At 38.3% G+C, this 24,355-nt stretch overlaps 1 protein-coding gene across 1 annotated transcript in view; it reads right to left on the bottom strand.

Annotated features, from left to right (window-relative positions):
• The window catches only part of GRIK1 (glutamate ionotropic receptor kainate type subunit 1), a 169,519-nt gene that overhangs the window by 55,026 nt on the left and 90,138 nt on the right, over positions 1-24,355 (bottom strand). The window contains exons 2-5 of the mRNA XM_054385311.1: positions 22,278-22,445; positions 19,679-19,936; positions 11,156-11,337; positions 1,606-1,659 (exon numbers count right to left, since the gene is read on the bottom strand). Of these exons, the coding sequence (XP_054241286.1) occupies positions 1,606-1,659; positions 11,156-11,337; positions 19,679-19,936; positions 22,278-22,445 (662 nt within the window). The remainder of the gene's footprint in view (positions 1-1,605; positions 1,660-11,155; positions 11,338-19,678; positions 19,937-22,277; positions 22,446-24,355) is intronic.

The raw sequence follows: 24,355 nt of genomic DNA on the forward strand, positions 1-24,355 counted from the left end.
GTTGGGTTTTTGCCTGTGAATGCTCTGCTTGCCCTCAAAGTCTAGTCATGACTGCTTCAGTTATAAATATGAATAATGCAAAGCTGTGTGAAATTTATGACAAACCACATATCTGCTTTTTGGAACATAAAAATCAGTTCCCCACAACATCACTATTTTGCAACCAACCTTCACAGCAGTGTCTAATTTTAATTTATAGCAGTCCCCTAAAAGTGTTACCACTCTGACAAGCCAACATGAGGAATTAGCTGGCCAATGTCAAGCTTATTTCTCATCCTGAAGATGGAAAATTCCAAGAGATGTTGAGAGCAATACACTTTTACTACTTACGAATCTCATTTTTCTCCTTCAGGTGACTTGCTACCAGGAAGTGTAATGGACTTGTCAAGCTAGTGCACATAAGTCCATACACTTCAGCACTCAGTGTTTACAGCACTGTAGGAGAATACTGGGTATTCTAAGTGATATAATTGTGTGGTACACTCCAGAGTTGTATTTATCAGGCAGAGAAAATAAGATGACTGCTTCTCATAGCCTGAAGGCTGTTTTTTAAAACAACTTTTTGCTGATCACAGCAGGCTCAAAAATGACAAATGTATTTGTCATGGTTTAACACCACAAAAACCATCAAAATATCAATATTTACAGTAACACAATGCCAAGATACCACCAGCACTGCTTACTACTTTTTCTAGTATGCACTTTATGGTATCTCATTCATGTTCATGATGCTGTTTACCGTTTTACGTTAGATTGTTTATTGTACTGTTTCTTGTATAAAACAGTAAGTTACACAGTAAAACCTAAATCCTAACAGTAAGTTTCACAGTAAATCCTAAATTAGGATTTTTTCTTTTCATCTTCTTTTCTTGAAGTTAAAATAACCTGAGAGAGCTATTTCAAGCTACTACTTCAAACAGTTAGAGAGTCTATTTAGACTTACAAATTGACTATTGAATTCAAAATTATATTTCACTTTCACATAATATTTTATATGGGAATGCAAACAAAGAATAAGCTGATGCACATGATACAACGCAGCCCTCTGGGACTTCCTAACAATATTGGTTCTTTGCTGTCTTTCTGGTCTATAATGCAAATGGACCTTAATCATGGATTGGGTTATATTTGTATATAGCATTTAAGTTAAAATGTAGGAAAAAAAGTACTGAAATAAGTATTTTTACCATGAAATAAAATGTAGAAAGTTTCTTTTACTATAAATTTTCCCAACTGATTTTATATGTGATTTCATGTTTTAATAAGTAAATGAAACATTTCAGTGATGAACCTGCATGGCCTGTTGTGCTTAGTCTTGGCTCCATTGCAAGGCATTATTCTGTTTCACTTGGATCCACCTGTATCAATAGTTCCTCCTTAAACACAATACTCCAGTAAATTCTCATTTTATTAAAGTGTTAGCCAGACCCACAGATACTGAAAGACAACTTCTGTACCAAATTCTGAGTCCTGGCATTACTAAAGAATGTTCCTCAGGGTTTTTCCTGAATAATGGCAACAAACATCTCCTAGAAAAAGTGGAAATTTTTACTTGTCTCTTCCACAACAATGAATATTCATTCCCAGATCCTTAGCATTCCTTACCAATGTCGTGAAAAAGTAGTGGTAGTATTCGGTCATCATTCCCATGGAAAGTATCTGTTGAAAGAGATTGAAAGGTGAATGTCCTTTGTGTGTTTTCAGTACACCTCGGTGTCGTTTGAAAAGCATGGGCTAATATGGAACAATACATTACAGGTCATGAAAACTTGATTACAATAACCCCAATGTTTTTTTCCTCAGGAGCAAAAAGTATCCTATTATATTTAAATTATGTTTTTATCACCCCTGCTCCAGAAGAAATTAAAGATTACAAAACCCCTAGGACAATAAAAATTACTGGTGATAATAAGAAGCTGATTTTTTAAAAGTGAAAATCTTTAGTCTGCAGTTTAGAAGTGTTAAAAAAGAAATTTACTAGCAGACAACAGAATTCGTAGGGGAAAAGTGCTTAGGTGCAGGTTTTTTTTCTTTTGTATTACCATGTGACAAGACACTCTGTGCTCACTGAGGTAAGAAGAACAAAAAGAAGAAAGTGTCTATGAATGTCTTTTGTTCCACCTGGGAATTGAATATCTACAGGAGGTTGTCAAAACAATTGGTATGAAACGATTTCTGGTCTGGATTAATTTTCCAGAGTCAGACCTTTTGAAGGTCTGCAAGTTAAGGATGGCATTTATATGCATACTGACTGGCCACCTCAGGTGTAAGGGGATGAAGTTCTTCTTCTCCACCCTTGCATTACAGGAAATTTCTACAAGGATGTGGTTTCCCCCTCAACCTCCCTCCAAAAATAATTTAGAATGCTTACATAAAACACCCCAGTGATGTATGCTCTACAGTTTCAGCCCAGCATCACCTACATTTGTCACTGTATCCACATATGCTATTACCATGATGCAAGCATTTTGCCCGCTCTGAGGTCTTGTGAAGAGGATGAGGAATTATGAGCTAGGAAATTACTGAAGAATTCATTATCATGACAGTAACACAGACAAAAGTTAAATGTTATTCAGTCTTGATCATAGTAATGTAAGCATCTGCTATTAAGAGTATTTTAGTACACTTCCAGGAGTATCTGGATAGATGTTTGAAATAGAGGGGGAAATACTGCAATTTGGCTTGCCAAAATTGTCTTTCATGGCAAAAGCCTCTGAAAATTAGCTTTGTGAATGTGTTGCTATTAGTTACACAAAGAAAAGGGAAAGAACCTGAACTTTATAAGATACAGTAGACAATAAAACCAGTTATTAATCACAACGAACCAATACATTTCCAGCCACTAAAAATCAAGCCAGAAGGCAAGTATTTTCTTGAAACGCTCCACTGAATTTACATGACAAAACTGCCATTTTTATTTCTTTTTTTATTGATCCTCTTCTATTCCACATCTTAGACTTACTTTAGTACCTGTAGAAATGAGTAATCTAGCAATCCTGGAGACTGATGTTCCTTTCCTATTTAAACACAGGGAATTATATGCAGTAGCATTAATGGAAACTTTTGCATGCTGAGTTTTCCAGCTGACACAGCTGGGCTCAACTCTGCTCCCTGGAGCTGCTGGATTTCTGTGTCTAAGGTTTCTGCTACAAGAAGGAAATGTCAGACAGCGCCTTTCAGGCTGAAACTGTTGAAATAGCCCAATCACCTCATATGGGGCACAGAACACCCATGAGGTTATAAATGCAGGTTTAGCCCAGGTAAACCACTATATATCTTAATTTATTTGGTCCTCTGTATGAAGTTCACTGCTGGTCCATAGTGTAATATTAGTATGAACACATGGTCATACTAATAAATGTAAATAGGAGGGTTCAAAGACCCAGACTTAGATTATTGATTCATTACAGTTGTAATAAAACTTGACATTAACTAGACAGATACATTAAGTAGAATGATTATAAAGTGTGTAGCCTGGATGTCTGGGAAGCATTACCTAGCTGTGCTGCTGTAGCTAGACTGCTACTAGATATCCAGCTAGTTAATCCAAGGTAGCCCCATTATTGTTTTCCCACAAATACAGGGGCAGTAGCATGAGAGGAGTATTTGCCTCCTGAACACATTTTTGATTAAAACTTTTTATGACAATATTGATGCCCAAGTAACATGCTATAAACAGAGCTAGGCAGACACACCTATGTGTGTGTGAGTAATAAGGATTTCAAAAGCTGCGCTACAGGATTGTTTTTGAAAACAAAGCAGAACCAAATCCCCTGAAAAACAGAGGGGGTTGCATGGTAGAAGTGAGGTTCAACCAGCAATGTTATCTGCCATAACCAGCACACAGGTTCCAATGGAAATTGCTGGGAGGGTGTCATGAATTTGCCTAAGACTCTGCACCTGAGGGCTCCACGACAGATGCTTACTGATCTTTTTCCAAAGAAAGCATTGCAGCAGCCCAGGAAAACTTCATCAATATGTTGCTCTTCTATTTTCTCTACTGACAATGACTCAATTAAGAAACAAAGCTACAGGCAGCTGTAAGAGAGCTTCTAAGTGTCACATACACATTACCAATGTCCTGTCTGACTAAAGAATAAGCGCTGGTGCTGGATCTGTTCCAGGCTGAGCCCTGATCTGCCATGGAGCTCTGCCCTCTCACTTAGTATTGGTCACAAGACCAGCCTTAACTGTCTGTCCTTCCCTCTAACAATCATTAAGGCAATTAGTTACATTGATGTGACATGTCAGGTTTGTAGATTGACCTAAATATGGTGCTTTTTATTAACGAACTGTAATGACTTCATAATAATAACCTATTTATATTTTGGGGTAGCATGTCACTGAATAAAATTTCCAGTGAAGGAAGTTTGATGACACTAGCAAATGGCATTAGGTAAACAAGAGCTGAAAACAAGTTGAAGCAAAAGCAAGCAGAATAATGAAAACTCCAAAGCATTAATGACTTCCAAGCCTTAATGGCTCAGACACTGTGTAAACAGGAGAGTTACACTTTCGTGTTCTCAGCAGCAAGAACTTGTACTTTGCAACACAGGAGATAGATACAGGGACACAGCTTCTTGGGACTACCAGCAGAGAAAACATAATAAAGGCATAGTGGGAGCAAAGATTCCTTTTAGTCTGGGACATCGATGAAGTATTTTGCAAAGCAGTTGCACAAGCCTTTCCTACACAGCAAGTGCTCTCCCCATTAGAGAACATGAACAGAGCAGCCCAGAACAAAGGAAGGCAACAAAACTGATTTGTGCCTGTAAGAAACTAGAACAAAATTTCATTACACATTCCTATTTAAATAACTTTGCATGTAATTATTGAAATAATTATGCATCTGATATAAATGTCCTATTTAAATAATAACAGCTTTTACTTACTATGGAATTTAGATGAACGTAAACTAGCAAAACTAGGCTGAAATATTCTGCACTCTCCTTGCAAATCTCCTACCCTTGCTGGCCTGTGTAAAATATGTTCTTCACCCAAACCAGATATGGATCAATTAAAGGTTCTCCTGGCAAATAAGAAAAAGAGACTTCCATCTCTAGTTACCCATTTCAGATCAGATATTTGGTCCTTGTATTTTGCAGACCTACACTTTTAGATGTGGGTCATGAACTGCAATGTGAATATGATCAGTGGTCAAAATATAATGGCGAGTGGATAGAGATTGGATAAAAATACTCTCTCTTATGTCTGTAAAACTCTTTGGGTGCCCTATTCTTAGTTTGCATGATATCCCAGTTCTAATCTACATTTGTTCATCATGTGAAATAACAGCACCTCATTTAGAGTTAGTGCCAGTCTTCCTTCAAGGCAGGCTGAAATCAGAATGATAGCAAAGCATATTAGCAGGAACTGAATCAAATGCTTTGCTTCCTTTCACTATGCATTTTCCCCACTCATTATTTAATTTCATAACCATTGAGTGAAAGCATTTCATTATCCAATTAATTAGTACCACCACAGATCAGCAAGATACACCATAATGAATAACCACCCCTCTGCCTCCATGCCTCTTGTGTTTTGATATAAAAGGTTTATATTTTGTTTACAGCGCTTCCCTGTGCTCCATATAGACAACTTGCTCTTGAATTAACTCACTGGAAATATGCAACAACAGTGGTCCAGCTGGAGTGATATAGAGTTCCTCCATAATGGACATGAGCCACATCAAGAAACAAGATATATTCTGTAAATACTTCACTATTATTAGAGTCCAGCTGGAAACAGGGGCCACAGCAATTGGGCAGGACAAATGTGTTGTTCAAGAGCCTCAGTCAGCTGTGGTTGGCTCCTTCTGCTTCCTGAAGAGATCCCAGGGAGTTAGGGTGGTAGCATTGCCTTTCAAACTCCAGCATGGACATAATCCCACAGTACCATGAATGAAAGCACTCTTTTAGTTTGGAAGTCTACATGCATTTGCATGTAGTGAATCATTGAGAGAAGGAAAGAACAATTACAAAAGTTAGTTTGTCTAATAGTTCAGCTTTCATCTAGACAGCACAGCTAACAAGAACGGAGAAGCAGGGGTCTCAGCATAGCACAGTCAGGACCCCAAAAGACTGTACTCTGACTAATAGGTAGTGCTACTGTGACTTCCAAGCTCAGAATGAAGTTTCTGAAGCAATGGTCACATTTGCTTCTACAGAGACCTACAGTTACATTTGGGAACTAAAGTGCACTGACAAATTTCAGGGTGAATTACCCCCACTACACTATTTCTGTGCCCATGGTTTTCACAGAGGTCTTAACCTACAGCTCTCACCATCTGATGACTTTCATCAGAAACCAGGTGGCCAGAAATGAACATGTCCCCAGAAAAACACCCTCATGAAATGATAAGAGAGGGAAGAACCAGTGAGATGAGTATCTATCTGCTTCTCACCCTGGGGCTTGAGGGTTTGTGAAAATCTGCCACTGGTGTTTCTCAAGTGGCAATGAAAAGAGAACTAATTCTGCCTTAGCAGAGAGTGGGCTTCAGCCTATTTGTCAAGTTACTAGAATGAGCATACTCAAGAAAAGAAATTTTATATTCTTATATTTTATTATTGTACCTGGAATGTACACTATGATGACACTTGATTTTCACACTTTTGTAGGAACTGAATTAATTATTTTGCTCTTTGCCTGTCATATAGAGGAAGTGAACATAGAAGTCTCTATAAATTGTTTTACAGGTGTGCTAAACCTGATTAAATATACAGTACATTCCATAAAATTTATTTTAGAGACATAGATGTAGGAGAAGATAATGTAAGTCTAGTAGAAACATCACCTGTGAGAGACGAGTTTGCCTGTCAGTAAATTCTATGTCAGCTATTGGTGTGTTAGAAAAATAAATTGAAGGCTAACCATAACAATTAAACCTCTTCAACTAAGTTCATCATCCAAAAAAAAAACCAGTATCAGACTAAATACAGTGTATAGACTAAATAGACTGAATAAATATGTAAAATATATTGGAAGATTTGGGCGTAAAACAGACTGCAATTTGTGATCAGTCATTTAACTGACATTAGGGATTGCTCATGCAATCTAGACAGAGTCTAGACTGAGACACTGTCTATGAAATATTTTAGGTTAATGTTATAACCACTTTTTTTTTTTTTTTCCCTAAGAAAGCATTTCCAGCTTCCTTGCTGGAAAAGGAGAATACCTACCTTACACTCTTCAGGAATGTCTGGTTTTAGTTTTGGAAATGAAAGAGATGCTATGCACCCTTGGAGCAGAGCAGAACAGACACTGTTGAGGTCAAAGGAGGCTCCTACAGAGGCTAAGCAGATCCTGGGCAGGACTCTGGAGATCACAGTTTTATCCTAAGAAGCCATAACAACACTTGGCTCCTGCTTTTGGAATCTAATTCTCTACTAGATCTCTCTTCTTGTAAGATGATTTATCCATTATTCATACCTTTTAAAGCTCCAGCAGACAAAATTTTCAAGTAGACTATGGGAGCATCAGACCAGCTGCTTCTGCATATCCATGGATCAGCTCAAATGGTATAGTATGTCTTGACTGAAAACACTGCTGTCATAACCTTCCAGTTCAAGTACTTTCAGAATAACCTGATCTCTTGTGGAGCCAGTCACTCTGAGCATCAGAGCTGCTAGTTTGGGTGGTTACCTGATACAAGCAACAGAGCTGGAAAGCACCTCTAGCCACCATGCACCAGTTGTACAAGGTTACCAACTCTCGTGACAGAATGTGGAGAGAAAATTCCAAGTGACTATTGGAAAAGGCAGCAACTAATAATCACAGTTTGCTTTTGCTCCTTCCAGATCTGGGTGATGAGGGGGTCAGGCTTCATTGAGCTGTTTGGAGACTGTGAAATCTTGTGATCTCTGCAGCATTTCAGAGAAAAAGGGTGATATGTGAGCTTGGGGAACAGGGAATGCAGCTGAATGCAGGCTTTGTATTTTGTTTAAATTAGGTTATTGATTTGCCTGTTCTTTTTGAGCACAAGGAAGAAACATGGCTCAATGGTATTTTACTTGAAGCTATAAATAAGAAAGATAGTCTCATTTATGAGAAGAAATTAGTCTTTTATCCTGTTTTTAAACAATAGATCAAAGGAGGCAAGTGAAGATGTCACCTCCACTCATTCTACAGTCTATATGCTCTTTCAAGACATAACTTCAGATTACTTATCCTTTTGTTCCCAGAAAGAGCTTTTAGGCATCCCTTGCCTAAAAATAATCCTGCAGAACAAGCCATGACACAGCAGTGCCCCCCTGAGTGCTGGTGCAAATAGGACCAGCTTGCAGACACTGCAAGAAGGGCAGCAGCCTTTCTATCCTGCCTGTGTCCTCAGCTAGGGGGAGGGCTGATGACTGGCAGCAGAAATGCTGCTGGAGGTATGCCTCACTGACTAACAGAAGGGACATGAAACTACAAGAGATGCAAGGTGACTTCTTGTCTCTTTCTCAGAGGCTTGAAGGAGTCCTTGGCTGAGGACTGTACAAAGAAGATAGAGCCCAGTGCAGAGGGAGCACCCTTGAGCTTGGAAGGGGACATATGCAGGCTCTTGTGTAAAGCTTTTAAGGAGAAACCTGTGCAGGCTCAAAGGTTTAGAAGGACACAGGAGCAGTGGTGCTTATATGCCTGTGTGACCTTGCCACAGTCCTAACCTGTAATACCCTCCACCAATCAGCCCACTAAAAATCTCTATTTCCTCTATTTATGTTCTCCTGCATGGGCTACTAAACATCAGCTATATTATTGTAGGTACAGAAGACAGAAATTGTTGCTTTGAGGAAAGGTTTAGGTGACTGTTTGCTCTAATTCTCACTCATATTAGGAATCCTATGTGATCCAACAATGATATGTATTTTCCCATAATATTTATTGGATCATTTACAAAGTCACAAAAATTTTCTGCTAACATTGAAGAGGTTTTAAAAATAATTTCTATAATATTCTTTTTAATACCTTGTTTTCATTCAGTGTAAAATTAGATAGGATGCCCTGTGCACAGTGATGAGAACGTGAACCACAGTACTTGATGTAGCTAACCCCTAATCAGATGAGTCACTGTGATGGTTTGAATTCAGAGCCCTCCACATCTTCCTGTTTCACAGCTGCCTTTAGAAGTGAGGAATTTCAACATATGAGTTTCTGCTACCAGCATCTAAATTCAACAAACAGAACTATCTCATATAAAAGTAATTTTCCTTTTCTTTCTAGCCTATATTTATGTTGTTCCTTTCCTGCAGCTCTGACCCACAGGTGTGCCTCATAATTTTCCTGTTCTGTTCCACACTGCCATTCACCACTCTTAAGTTCTTAAGGCACTGGAGACCATTATCTGTATCTGCAGCCTGTCAGTTTTCTCCCTGATCCATTTCCCACACAAACTGTTCTGTCATTTTGCCCTGTCTTAGTACATCTTTTAGCATTTCCTCTTCTTTTGACACAAAGGTTATTTTAATTCTTTTTCCATACTCATCCAGGTATTGTCAAAGCTTTGTGCCTCCTGCAGTGTGCCAGACATCTCTACTTTCTTCTTGCAGATCCTTGAAGATGTATGTTGTCAGTTTACCTCTTCCTCCACAGATCTCATTTTGGGAGGAACTTGTTCCTGCTGTCATGTTTTAATAGTTTTGGACAGCTTTAGGGGAAGCAGAGTGATGGGACAGCAGCTCTTCTGTCCATCCCCCTTCCCAATTAATGCCACTTGATAGAGGGATCTGCCCTATACATGAGAGAGCAGCTGCATGATTGTGCACTCTCCTCTTGCTCTTCCTTCAAATTCCCAATATCATGCCTACATCTGGCCCTGCTGTAGCTTAAACATGTAACTTGCACTGAGAAAACCATAAAATGCATTGCAGGGCAACTTTCTTGGCAGCAATAAATCTAACTCTACCAATTCATGGTAATTTGTGTGCTCTTCTCAATTGTGTGTATCTGATTTAGGAAACCATTCTGCATGTCAAGATTCACAGGACCAAGATTCTCTAGTCTGGAGAGGATGATTTCAGGCTCCTCGTTTTAGCAACCAGTAAGCTGTGTTTCTTACTTTGATACAGAATACTGCTCTGAATAATTTAAATATTTCAGCAAAACATTCTGGGTTGGAAGAATAGGTTTTAACCTTTGTGAGGCAGCCCATATATGTACATTTAGATCAGTGGAATCTCACTGATGGTAATCTGGCATCAGTGTTTCCCAACTGACAGTAAACCAAACAACTTCTTATATCTATGATTATAGCAAAAAAACAAAAGGTGTGGGGGGGAATGCCATTCACAATGTAGTACTTGCTTGGCATTATTGTCTACAGGTGAATGAATTGCAAGAACCAATGCTTTAGACTTTGACTGTCTAAAAATATATAGTAAGTGACCACAATAAATTCTAATTTACACCAGTCCTTATGCACTCCTGGTAAAGTCCCAGTATATTAACATCAGACTTTGTGGCATTTGTCCTTGCATTGTGTGGTTGTCCAGCTCTCATGCTTAGGTCAGGGCTACATGAAACCTTGTATGGTAGCCTCTCTTCCTATTTTACACCATACCCTTTTCCTCTAATACTTTGTCCCTTAGATCTTCTTGCACCAAAGTTTAAAATGTAACGATGCAGTACCAGCAGACCAAATCTTGCTTTGTTACAGGGAAATGAATGCTGAGTTATGCCCTTGTCTGCAGTGGATTAATGCCCCACTCTTACTTTAGTCAGTGTTGAAACTGATTTGCAGCAACCTCTGTGGAGGCAATAGTTCAACATGAGCCACTCCCTGAGCATCCTTTTTTTTTTTTTTTTGGGGGGGGGGGGGGGAGTGGAAGACAGAAAATCTGTATTGATAAAAACAATACAAACTAAATAAATTCAATGATCTTACTAGTCAAGCAGAACCTGAAGTGTTAAAAAAAAAACAAAACATATTTCCTTCTGTGGGATATCTATGGGTTTCTCTTCAGACATCAATTCTGCAACTGGTATTTATGGTTCTTTGAAGCCCTGAAGCCTTGTGTAGTTCTCGGATGCTGCTGCACATTCTGTAACAACTCCTGTCCCTGGTAGTACGGAGCCTGTGTCCTAACTGGTAAATGCATTCAGATTTAGCATTTCCCAGAAAATGAAAATTAGAGAGACACAAAATTAATGTCATGCTTTTTCATCCTCTCCCTCTTACCTGCTTAAGGATATCTGCAGCTGTTTCATGTGAGCAATCAAATATCACGTAGAACTCCTTGCCCTTCTTCATCTCCTTGAGTAAAGGTCTGGCATCTTTATTCCCAGAGGGCAGTTGGCGAATTTTGATTTTAATGTTGTATCTAGAAGGGGCTTTGATGAGCTCTTGCAGACGAATTAGACCTGAAAAATGATACACAATTATACAACTAACCATTCTTTGCAATGAGGATTTATTGTCACTTGAACAGTGTCTCTTATCAGTCCCAGCATATTTCACACACTCAAAGGGCAGCTGCTAGTTTGATGTTTGCTAGCCTCCTAACTGAGTGCACCCTCAGCAATTTTGCCAACAGCAAGCTGTGTGGTGCAGTAGACACACTGGAGGGAAAGGAAGCCATCCAGAGGGACCTTGACAGGCTTGAGAGGTGGGCCTTTGCAAACCTTACAAAGTTCAACAGGGCCAAGCGCAAGGTCCTGCACCTGGCTGAGGGCAGTCTCAAGCACAAATACAGGCTGGGTGACAAGTGGATTGAGAGCAGCCCTGCAGACAAAGACCTGGGGATACTGGTGGATTAAAAGAACTGAATATGAGCCAGCACACTTGCAGCCAAGAAAGCAAATCGTATCCTGTGCTTCATCAAGAGAAGTGTAGCTAAGAGGGATGTTTTTCCCAATCTACCCCACTCTCCTGACACCCCACCTGGAGTACTATGTTCAGTTCTGGGGACCCCAGAATAAGAAAGGCACAGACCTCTTGGATTAGGTCCAGAGGAGGGCCACAAAGATGTTCAGAGGGCTGAAGCATCTGCCTTGTGAGGACAGGCTGACAGAGTTGAAATCCTTATAGTGATGTAGGAGACCCTATAGCAGCCTAGCAGTACTTAAAGGGAGCCTGCAGAAAAGACGGGAATGGACTCTTTACCAGGAAGCGTAGTGATTTGGCATGAGGTAATGGTTTCAAAACGAAAAGAGTGTGGATTTAGATTAGATATTAGGAAGAAACTCTTCACTGTGAGAGTGGTGAGGCAATGAAACAGACATTGTGGATACCTGCTCGCCGGAAGCATTCAAGGATAGGCTGGATGGGGCATTGAGCAACCTGATCTAGTGGAAAGTGTACTTACCAATGGCAGGGGTTTGGAACCAGAATATCTTTAAGGTCCCTTCCAAGATAAAGTATTATAGGACTCTAGGATAATATTGTTAAAGCTTTTTCTTTTCATAGTTATACCTGCCTTCAACATCAAAATGTTCTGAATTGTACTTTAATTTGTTGAATACAGGATATGTTTGTCATGATGCTATATTACTGCATTTTATTGCAAAAAGGATATAGTGCTTCTTACCTGGTAGCTAATTATTATTTTGATATCAAACAATGTGAACATCTAATTAAAAAAAACCTCCTTACTAAATTTCCTACCTAATATTAAGTATTAGCAGATGAGGGATGATAGAGAAAAATACTCAATAGCCAGCACCTCCATTTTGGCTCACTTAGAAGCCAGTGGTTAGCGTGAATGGCACTTACCAATAATTATTCTTAATAGCTACACATATGGGTCTCACTGTTCTCATTTCAGCGTACATTGCAACACCCTGGAAGAGGAGTCTTAAGCTTTTCTGATCACCGGTTTGGAGAAAAAAACTCCTGAAGGTACAGTGACTTGCATAAGGTCACTCAGGAAGTCTGAGATCTTAAAAAAAAATTAAATATCATGATATCCATCTCTATGCCTGTAAACACAAGAACATGGTTTCTAAGACTATGTCTTCAGGTGGTACAAATCTGTATGTCTAATTTGAAATCAATGGAGCTCAACCAGTTGACAATTTATCTGAGTATTTAAATACAGTGCAATTCCACTGGCTAATTCAGCACTCCTATGTAATTTCTACTGCCTCCAGAACCTAAGTAAGATAGTTAAGAGTTCTTTGAGGTGTGTGATTACAGTCTCTTTCTCATCATCCATGAATATAATTTATCCACAAGAAAATCATGATCTCCTACTGAGTAAAAGTAAAATGTCTTAAAAATATACATAAAGAGGGAGAGAACATGGGCAAAAGGCATTTTTTGAACAAAAATCAAACCAAATTATAAATTTGAAAAAAAATAATCACTCTCCTGCTGGGACTGGGTATATATTTATTTTGTGCATGATTGTCTTTGATTGAATGGTATATACAAGGCAAGATGAAGCACGACTGTTTCTTACGAGGTTAGCAACTGACTGCTATGCTGTAGATTGTTGGCTTTTGCTCAAGTACTGGCAATGCATTTGGAAAAAAAAAAAAAGAAAAATTAATCTTTCTCCCTGCTTGCAATGCTGGGTCTGTTCTTTGCAGGTTTTGAAGTATCAACAATCAATATAGAATATTAAGCATCATGAGTATTCAGATGTAAATTACTGCATGCAGTGTGAGACCAGAGCCCGTCTGGAAGCCAGTCTGTGTAAATATGAAGCATATTGAGCTCATTATTATGAGAATGGGCACATGCTTCCAGCACTACCAAGTATGACAGTTTATGTAATCTGGCTGTAAAGCTGTAGCTTGGTTGTACCATGCACTCTCATGTTCAACCCCTGACCATAGTGCCTTGGCCACTATAACAACCAGCAACTCTGAGAGAGAAAACTGAGATTTGAGTGGAAGAGTCAAGCATGCAGGGAAATGTGAATCTTATCTGCAACCTCAGACTGAGTATTGGTGTTTCTCTTTCTGGCAACAAAAAGTTGCAAATGTGGCGAAGAGCAGAAGAAAAGGATTCATCCACCCACCTCCATCACCTTTTTGGAGGAAGGAAAATGCTGTGTGCCTTAAAACACCTACTTCAGCCACATGAGATTTAAACCTTATACTTCCCACCACTTCCTACTGCTGCATGAAAGGAAGGTAAAGACTAGCTACAGTATACTGAAGAAATCAAAGAAGCAATGAAAAGACTGCAGGTTTTTTTCTGGATGACCAGGCAAAAGCTTGACTCAGGTGACCGTCAGTATAATTAACAGCAGAGGCAAATAATCATCAGTGCTCTCCTTCCTCTTCCTCCTCCTCAACAAATCCAACCCCTTGGACATGATAACATCAAGTTGTGATATGTGACAGATCTTGAATGTGAAGTACTTAATCAGACTCCTGGGGGAAGTGAGGAGTGCCTGGGCAAGTGCAGTGCTTAGGGCGGTCGCATTTCTCTTGCTTGGTGAGATCACCTGGAGTTCAACCTGCAACAGGAAGGAGGAATCACGGACTACCTGTGGAAGTTGAGAAGGGACTAGTGGCCAAGCTGGGATAGGCACAAAAGAACATGTCCTGGGCATCAGCCCTATCTCTGCGAAGTCTCTCAGGTCACCTGAGCAACAACACAGAAAGATGTGATGTCTGTGTACAAGCTGTGAAGGGCCTGGAAGGAACAATTGAGAGGAAAGCTTTAATTCAGGAATTCATAACAAAATCTCTAAGGATGGAAACCAGACTTGTTCCACTAAATTTCTTGGCCTGTTGTGTGTATTCCATTGCCTTTTACTCAGACATCTATACATTGTCTTCTTTTCCTTTGTAAATAGACTTGGGAATTTTCTGTGTTTTCAATGATGTATCTTGTGGTCTTTAACCTTGATTGATGCAGTAAGCTTTGGGGCTGGATTTCTAGCTTCAGCTGTCGGATTGATGAAGAGAAACTGTTTGCTCCAACGCCTTAGTTAGAAGTTAAAATACGAGAAAGTCTTTGAATATTTCATATCATTCCATGATGTCTAGAACTACTGCAAGTTCTATGTGACATATTTAGGAGTTCAAAATTGTCTAACATAAACACAGCATTGCAACAGTCAACTGATCATACACATTGGCAAGTATGCATGGTAGTATGTGTTGGTAGAAAGTGTTCATCTCTCCAATTCCACACCCCTCCCCATTTTTCAAATTAAAAAACTCTATGTAAATCATATAAAACTGAAAGAATATTTTAACTGCTTTGTGAGAAAGTACTCCTTTTTATTAAAAACTGTGTAAGGGTTAGCAAAGTCAGATGTCTCCTGTAACCACAAGTTCAAAGAAAGAAAATTCAGTAGGAACTCAAATTGTGCCAAGTGCAAACTAATTGAACTGATTCAGTGAAAAGATTTTGTTCCTCTGGGCCTTCAACAAATGCTGGGAAAGCAGCCTAACAAGTGGGGAAAGTCAAGGATTCTTACAGAAGATGAAGATTGTGATGTATTTGCCTTTCTCAGCACCTGGTAGGTTAAATTATTGAATTCCAGGAAAATAGATCAAAAGCAGAGTCAAAGCTGTGCTGAAGGCAGTGCTATTCCTTTTGTTTGAGTTCTTGATAACTGAGAGAAAAGTCATGTGCTGGTGCAGATCAATGTGCCAAATAACAACATGCAATAGTAGGATATTGGAAGAGATCTCTTAAACATCACTAAATTAAACCAGTGAACAGTATGTCTACTAAGTTCTAGCAAGTGGAAAGGTAAACCATAATTTATGGTACCCAAGTCTGAGCATTACACGTTCAACATATCATGCAGTCCATTGCAAGACTTCATTAGATTGTCTTTAAACTTCAGGAGACAATTTTTTTTCCTTACACAAAAGCAATGCATTTGATATAATCTATCTTTTTTTTTAACAACTTGATAAAAAAAAAAAAGAGGAATTATTAATCAGAGTGAAGGCTGATTATGTCTCGGGGACTGAACATAATGTGGATCATGCTTAATATGGAAAAGAGCAACACAGTCTCAATCTGAAAAAAAAAATATATTTGTTTAGGAGTTTTATTTTTTCCTAGCATTCAAAAACTATAGGCATTAATAAGCAGGTTGAAAATTTCAGGAAAACTATGAGAGGTTTAAATAAATATAGTCAGAAAACTTTAATTTACTATCAAGAAAAATGATGCCAGGCTGGAAGTCTATCTTTCAATGGCACAGTAAGAACAGAAATTAGAAATAAAAATAATCTGTAGTGTGCTTTATTATTCTTATTTATATTGAAGTCTGAGACAACAGGGTAAAAATCTGATAAGCTCAACTCGGAAAACATAAATTTTTCAAATGTATTTTAGGAACAAAATACAAGCTTTATAATTGCTGCAGGTCCCTTTGGAGGAGACAGTAAAGTTGTTTAACATGGTGCATTTGGTACCATTTAATATGACACTTGATAAGAAGCAGGATGAATAAACACGTCTTATTCCAAATGTCATTTTTAGCACTATTGGTTGCAGGTTTTCTAGACCTACTAATATAAAAGTTGCTTGTCATTTACAGTCCTGTAGAACACACTCAGTAGATTACTAACACTTAACAACTAATGTGATAAGTATTGGAACCTTGAATGAATACTGAAAGACTGGAAAAAACTGCTAATGTTTCATCAGTGTAAGTGTATGTGAGATAACACAGAGTGGCTTACCCCAGTGTAAGCACTGGACAAGCTGTGAGTAAAGCTAATATGGTGGTAAAATGCTGAAGAATGAAAACTTGGGACTGCAAGACAGATGTTAAGCTGTCAAGGGAAGATAGGTCTGTACCAGGTCAAGTGCCTTTGGTGTTACAAGTTCTGTTGACACAGGTAACTTCCTAGATGTAAAGCAGTTGCCCTTGGGAGATGTCCATTTTCATATATCATACAACCTGCTCATGAAAAATGTGGGACTGTAAAATAATCCTTTGCCTGATCTTAAAAAGCAGATGGCAAGTAGGAAGCCTTATTAAATAGCAGAGGTCTGTGAAGGCTGGTGCTAAACCATTCAGACATTTGTAGTATTCTTGTCTCTGTATGCACTCCAAAATCATTGTCTGGAAAAAAAGTTATGGCTGAAACGCATTTGGATGTCAAAAACTGGCAGCATGGTAAATAGTGTTTGAGATAAGGAGGGTAGGCATTTCCAAATCACATAAGTGATTTGGAAACAAGAGTTCACTTAGATTAGCTATTTTTTTACTATTCCTTTGATCCAGACTTGTAACTGCTTTTTCTCTTAATGGATATGTCCATAAAGCAGTGAAAACCATAACTACAGGAGGTGGGTCACTACTGCTCGATGAACTGGCACAGTAAGTGGCATCTGCACTGGAGCTGGCCATGATGGCACATGAGCTTGGAGCAGTGCTGTAGTGTGAAGGATAAAAGAAGGATTTTCCACACTTAAAATTCAAGACAAACTTAACCTGGAGCAGGGCTAATCTCAACCTAAATAATCAGGGTAAGGGTCATTGGCAGTTCATTGTTACAGCTATGAGTTCATTGTTTGTTTAGGAGTGAAGCTGATCTTCCCACACCATTAGTCTCTAAGAAAAAAATTGGTTAATGTTGTGTCTTCTTGTGGTGTTACAATGTCAAAATTGAGAGATGAGAAATAAAAAGAGCTTGAGCTAAATAGTATCACCCTAACCCCAAATCCAAGGACTATTTATATTGATAGAAGTTGACCTGTTTACTTTCCTGACGCAAAGTTATGATTGATTAATTTACTTTTTAAGTATCTCTGCAAATTAAGTCACTTTAATATCAGTCAATTTTGTAACTGAATATGAACACAGACCTTAGTGTTTTAGAGTGCTAATTTGATAATAGAATGAGCTTAAAAAGATGTGTACTTGTTTATCCATTTTGGCATGCAGTGGTAGGAGTCCAGCAGAAATCCTGCTAAGCTAGACCATCATAATGGAAATGCAAGAAGACTACTGCAGTAAGTCTAGCCTGACTTGTTCTTTCTCTTCTACCTTCAACCCTCCAGTGTACCTTCTCAGTCCAAGGTGAGCAAGAACATTAGTGCTGAGACCTGCCTCTTGGATCCAGGAGGAAACATTCCTCTTTTGTGCTATCAACAGTGCAGAAATAAATACAACATTTTCAGCCTTAAATTGAGTTTTGGGAGGGCTTTTTATCAGAAATCTGCCTTTCAGACATGTTTTTACAATGTGATTTCATAAGGCATGATTTTTATTTTTATTTTTTCACACTCCATTTAAAGACTTAGGCAGACAACTAAGCTGAGGGCTCATCCAGCTTTGGTTTATGCCATTAACAAAGAATCAGTTTAAATGCTGCCTCCGCACCTGTAGGGCTCTAGTTGGTGTTGTATTTCTGTGCGCAGTGGGAAGGGAAAGGGGAATGCAAGCCTCAGAGTGGGGTTGACAGTGATGTGCTTAATCTACCTCAATGACTGCTAATGCACAACAGGTTTTTTTCAGAAATGCATATGATTCAGACACACTTTTACCATTAAAATATAGTGTTGAAGGATTGTGGTGAGGGTTTACAGTGGAACAACTTTCAATGTAAGTCTTTTTAGTTGTCTCTATTTTCTTCATCTCAACAGATACAACGTCTCCAAGAAAACCTTTTCTGCTGCTTAGAATGTGCTCTTATTTAAAACTTAGTGCCTTGCAAAAGAAAAAAAACAATTAGTTGACTGGTTTTGCTTAGTGTTTCTTGTGTTTTGAAGAACTATGGACTTCTCTGAGCTTTTAATGGTTTGTTTACATGTAAACCTTTTCTTGCAAAGATAAATTATGGACCCTTGATCCATGACTGTCTACAACGTCCGAGAGATTATGTTCTTTGCAGTAGTTCTTGGAATAATTTTTTTGTGTAATCCTCCTGAAGCAGTTTAGATATGCAATGCTCTCAGTAACTAGAGCAGCTAATATATTTTTCAGAAACAGATACAGTACACTCTTTGGTATCAGCTACAGGGTTAGCAAAGCCTATATACATAAAGTCATGCAACAGTGGCTCGGACTTCCTTGTAACATCAATACTCTTCCACACTCTCTGTGTATTAAAACAACAAAAGTCCTAGTCTCTGATAAGATTTTAAATCACTTGTTCTGAGGAATGAGTTTGTTATTCTCTTTCTTTCTTTTTATTTTTCTCCTGTGAATAGAAACAGACATGTTACTGATACTGATTGTTTGTAGTATGCTGTTGGACAGCTATGACTACTGTGTGCCCTGTGGTAGGAGCTTCTTGTCACAAAGAATGAATGGTCTCTGAGTTGAGTCCTAGGGTGGAAACATTTACATGAATTGCAACTTTGAGATTCAGCCTTCAGTACCCAGCTGACAAGTGGGTTGACTCTCAGACAGTTTCAAGGAACAAGGTATTCTCTATGCTAAGAATGCTGCAGCTTAAACTTTTGGCTTGTAGATGCATCCTTTTTAAGATCAGCTACTCACTGAGGGGAATCCCTGATTAGCCCCATACTAGACTATCTATCAATTTGAAGCTGTGTTATTTGTTCCACAAACAGGAAGGAAAACATGATCAAGTATTCAGAACTCACAAGCTACCTCCTGGTGACTTGTTAACGTCTGATAAAATGAGCAACTTTCCAAAAGCAACAGCAACAGAAATACAGCTGAGCCTTAAGAGACCTTTCTCTTCTATATTCTGTTGTTAAGTATGCTAAACTGAACTACCACAGACAGTCTCTCTCACAGAATTTATTCACATATGGATATTAATGGATACACATGATCTGCAGTGTACCACTACTACTTACCTGTGCTGTCTTCATATACTACTGTTATTATTTTCCAGTTGTAGTAGAGTACAAGATCCAAAACTGCCCTGCTGATGGCTGAATAGTCTGGGTAAAGGTTGATATAAAATGCATCTTTGTTATCCACTGTAGGATGCTTCCATCGTGTCTGAATATGTGGGACTTCAAGTGCATTGCAAATGGACTGCACTGCGCTGACGGAGGAGCTGTGAGAAGGTCCAAACAGAGCAGCTACACCAAGAGCAAGCTGGTCACATGCTGAGGGGGAGAGGAAGGAAGAGGAAAAAGCTGTTAGTTCACAAAAGCAAGTCACTTTTGTGAATTTATTCTCCATCATTTATTCTCCATCCAACCCCATCATTTCAAAGTGAGAATGGGTAAACATTTTGCTCCCAAACAGAGATTTGAAAATGGTTCCTGGGCACAGCTTGAATGCTTAGTGTTATATCCTAGAACCTGCTTACTACCCATAAAAATCAAAACAACTTCTTTGCTCATTAACTTCAGATCACATTGATTCTTAAATTGCCTTTCCCAGAATAGCATTATCCTGGAGAAACCAGGAGCTATGGGCCTGGCAAGGGATGTCATATGAATTAAGTTTCATGGCAGTGTGTCAGGAAATAATGTTCATGGAGTCATAACAGATACAATAAGGATTCCCTCCACGACTGGGAAGCTTCCACCAATGTGAGTTGCTTTAATTTCAAGATGCTGAAGGAATATAAACAGCAAAGGGCACTATAATTCACAGTGCTCTATAATCTGTGTTTACAAAATAGGCAGTAAAGCCTGAAGCCCTCAGTAATGACACAGGGAAATAACCAGCACACACTATCTTTTCAATACCTTTCAGTCAGATGCTAATATCAACAAAGGTTTCCTTCTCCTTGTGCTTATATCTCCACCAAAAGAATTCCTCCTGTATGTGTCTCTTGATTTTTCTTTCTCTCCCATGTTTATTCAGGCTAACAGACATTAATACTAATTACTTTTGTCCATTAGTAAAATTTACTACAAATGTTTCTAATAAGGTCTTACCAACTAGACAAAGCCCTGCACAGAGTTGCTGTACTCTTGGTGGGAAATTTAGAACTTATAGTGACTGGATGAAATACTAAGTACTTCCACAATTAACTGAGGTCTTTTCAATTAATATTTAGCTCTCTGACAGCAATAGAATATAACAGAAAATAAATTATTTGTGTGTAAGATACAAATTAATGTCTTACAGGCATTACTAAAATGTGCAAGCCTTCAAGGTTTAATTCAGAAGACTTCTTAAAGCATCACAGGCTTTAATGTGTAAATTGCATAAATAATATAAATAATTAATTATCAGAAGAAATAACTACTCTTTGATTGGATTCCTTGTTTGTAGAATTATAAAAATATTTATGATGGATTCCTTCCTACAGATTAAATGGAGAAAGTACATTGACAATAGACACTGTAAAGATCTTCCCTCTACAGGGAATCTAAAACCCTGTCTATTTGGATTACATGGATTGTAAATCCAGAATATGTGATTTTTGATATAATGCAGTTACAGCATGTAGCTGATACTTGAGAAATAACATAATAAATAGAATTTGAGGCTACTTTCCATGTTCTTGAAAGCATTTTCCTTTTTTGTATAGCAAGAAACCAGAGTACCATGAGGAGAATTTAGTAATTTAGATGTTTGGAAGGTGACATCTCACTAGCATTCATGATATGAAGCATGCTTATTTTCCAGTATTCATTATAGCAGGCACATGTTTTGCCTTATAGCAAGCATATCTTGCATCATTTATAGTTAATAGATATTATAGTGAACTGTAAAGCACATCTGCAAAGTCTTAGTGACTTACTAGTCTTTCTCCAGACTCGTTTGCATGAGATTGTGTGCACACCATATAATTACAGGAACTAAACTGCTGCATACAAAATCTTAGCAAACTTCAAAATTGCCTCCTAGAGGTGAAGAAATACACTGTGCTTAGGGAGAGCTGTGAGTTTTTCCCTCCTTCTGTTTTCATCTGCAAGTAAATTAGTCGCAAGTAAATAGGACCATAATTTTCCTTGTCAGAAAAAGAATAGGCAAAAAAACCTCCAAACTTGTCCACTCCAGTTTTTATAGTTGTTTATAACAGAGAAATTTACTTCTGCCTCTAATCCTCTGAAGCATTAATATTTCAAGACAGGGAGATTACTGGCCTCTATTCTTTAAAGTACAACAGAAATAATTTGTTATGAATAATGGATGTCTCTCTGTGTGTGCTATTTATGGGTTGTGACATCCCACTGTGATTCCTGTTAGTCTGTGATTATATTCTGCAGAATAACAGGTGGCAAACCTGTTTTTTTGGAAAGAAAATGGGTTGGACTTGCCACTTTCCATCTGGGGATCTTAGCATGTAGACAGTATGTAGGTGTTCTATCAGAAACTTGATGACAAGTCCAACTCCAGCTTCATTCTTAGTTAAAATGATTTTGAAAGGTGAATTTTAGTTTACCATTCATACACATATGTTACAATTGGAACAAAAAGGAGAGCGGGCTGGGAAAAAGCAGTATGGAACACGTATGTTACTGACACACTAATTGAGATAATTACCTCTCCTTGAGGCTTCAAAACTATCAAAAAGGTTAATTCTCTGGATGTCATAGGTTAATGTGGTGTTAGGCATCAGTGTTCTGTTTCTATTAATGTTGGTGACTGCAAACTTGAAAGCCAATTCTTCAGTATTAACAGGTTCATTTTCCACAGTTTCGAATATCCCTCCTGTTGCAACAGAGATAAATGAGAAATATTATTCACCTCTTCATCATTGTACATAGAAAGAGAAATATAAATTATGAGCAATAATAATCTGAGCCTTCATAAAGGAAAACAGTTAAAATTGCTGTTAAAAGCACTACAGCTAAAGCATATTGGATCATTATTTTTATCTACAATGTCACTGCAGGTTAATTCAACATTATGAATGTGGCTGAGACAAACATCTGTGAAAGATTATGCATGTTTATTATTTCGTTTTTTCAAAAGAAAATTTTTAAATGCTTGTGAAAACTTCTTTTGAGCTCCCAGCTAATGACAGTAGTGATATTCATAGGTTTTGTTCCCACTGCTCCAATAGAATCTATATTTAGACTGAAACATGGGTGTGATGAAGATGTCTTATGAAGTGTTTCTGCAAATCTTGGCAGTACCATATCCACAGACAGAAGTGAGTTAGGAGCTTGAGTCAAAATGGATTGAAAGCTTCCACTTGAGGTTGGTGTATTAGCAAGGCTTTGTTTTTTTATAAACCTTGGGCAATGTTGTTGGCCATTTCTCAGTTTGCTCAGGGGAGGTGACTATTTTTACTTTTTCTGGAGCTTGTTTCTGAATGATACAGAATACAACCAAATCACACACTGCTCTTACAGAAGATTTCACCTCCATGCCAGTGTCTAGTAATCTCTCCAGTAGTGTACTGTCTACCAGTACCATGATGACGGTAGCTTAAAAGTCTTCTTTCAAGGACAGCACTGGATTTAGCACAATTGCTTTCAACTTCTTGTGATACTCTTTTTCCAGCATCTGTTTTGAACTACTTGAACAAAGATATGTCCCAGCCCATTCTGTGCAATTCCAGCTGGGTAATTGCTCTTTGAGGACTGCTCAGTTTGCAAGAACCTATTTTCTACCTTTCACACTGGAAACATATGTACTGCTTGCTTCTTTTTAAAACAAACAAGGTAAATCTGAGCTTTTCATTAACCTGGAAGCAAGTTTTCCAGGAGACAATCTGTAAATAACCAGTCTGAACTTTGGAAGCATTCTGAACATTTTGGCATTTACTATGAGATGGAGAAGGTGGCTATGTTTCAAATCAACAGGCTGGCCCACTTAAACTAGAATGTCTACTCCCTCTAGCCTCCAGAGACTTTATTGTGCCAACAACACATTCAGGCTGTCTAGGAGCACTGGGACTTGATGAATGCATAACAAACACAGCTAATCTGAAAAAAATAGCTCCTTTAAACAGTAATCTCCAGCTTCAGTACTTGATTTTGCAAGTATAATTTACTCATTTAGTGCAAGTCACTAGAGGATGCATTGGGTTTCTCAGCTATGTATTTTCACATTTCCCCATGTGAAATTTGAGCCCTAGATATTGCTTTATACTTTCTGAGCATCAGAATATATTCAGCTAATGCACTGCAATGTCTTTTAATTTTGATGTCACCAGTTTGGGATGCAGTCATTAGCAGATGATCAGAAAATGTGAACACAGAGGAATTAAAACCTGTTCCGAATTTTAACTCAGCAATGAACACACTGGAGGCTGTCAATCCCAAGATGGCAATGTAATCTCTAGCTACTCTGGAGTACACAGCATTATGTTATCTCTCAAACTCATCTATAACAATACCTTAACACGACTTCAGCAATTTTGCTAACTTAACCGATATTCTTGTTGACAATATGTATTTCTCATTTACTATATGCATGTAACAAAACCTTAAAGACTTTCTGATTTATTTGCTTTTCCCCTCCATCATAAAACATACAAGTGATTACAGGAGACTATGACACACAGAAAGAGCTAGGGGGAAAAAAAAACTTAATTGCTGGGTTTGGAACCAAATGTAAAACCTCATATGGAATGCTGACAGGCAGCAGAATTTTCCAGATTTACAAACTAT

The sequence above is a fragment of the Indicator indicator genome, chromosome 1, assembly GCF_027791375.1.
Source record: "Indicator indicator isolate 239-I01 chromosome 1, UM_Iind_1.1, whole genome shotgun sequence".
Taxonomy (NCBI): Eukaryota; Metazoa; Chordata; class Aves; order Piciformes; family Indicatoridae; genus Indicator; species Indicator indicator.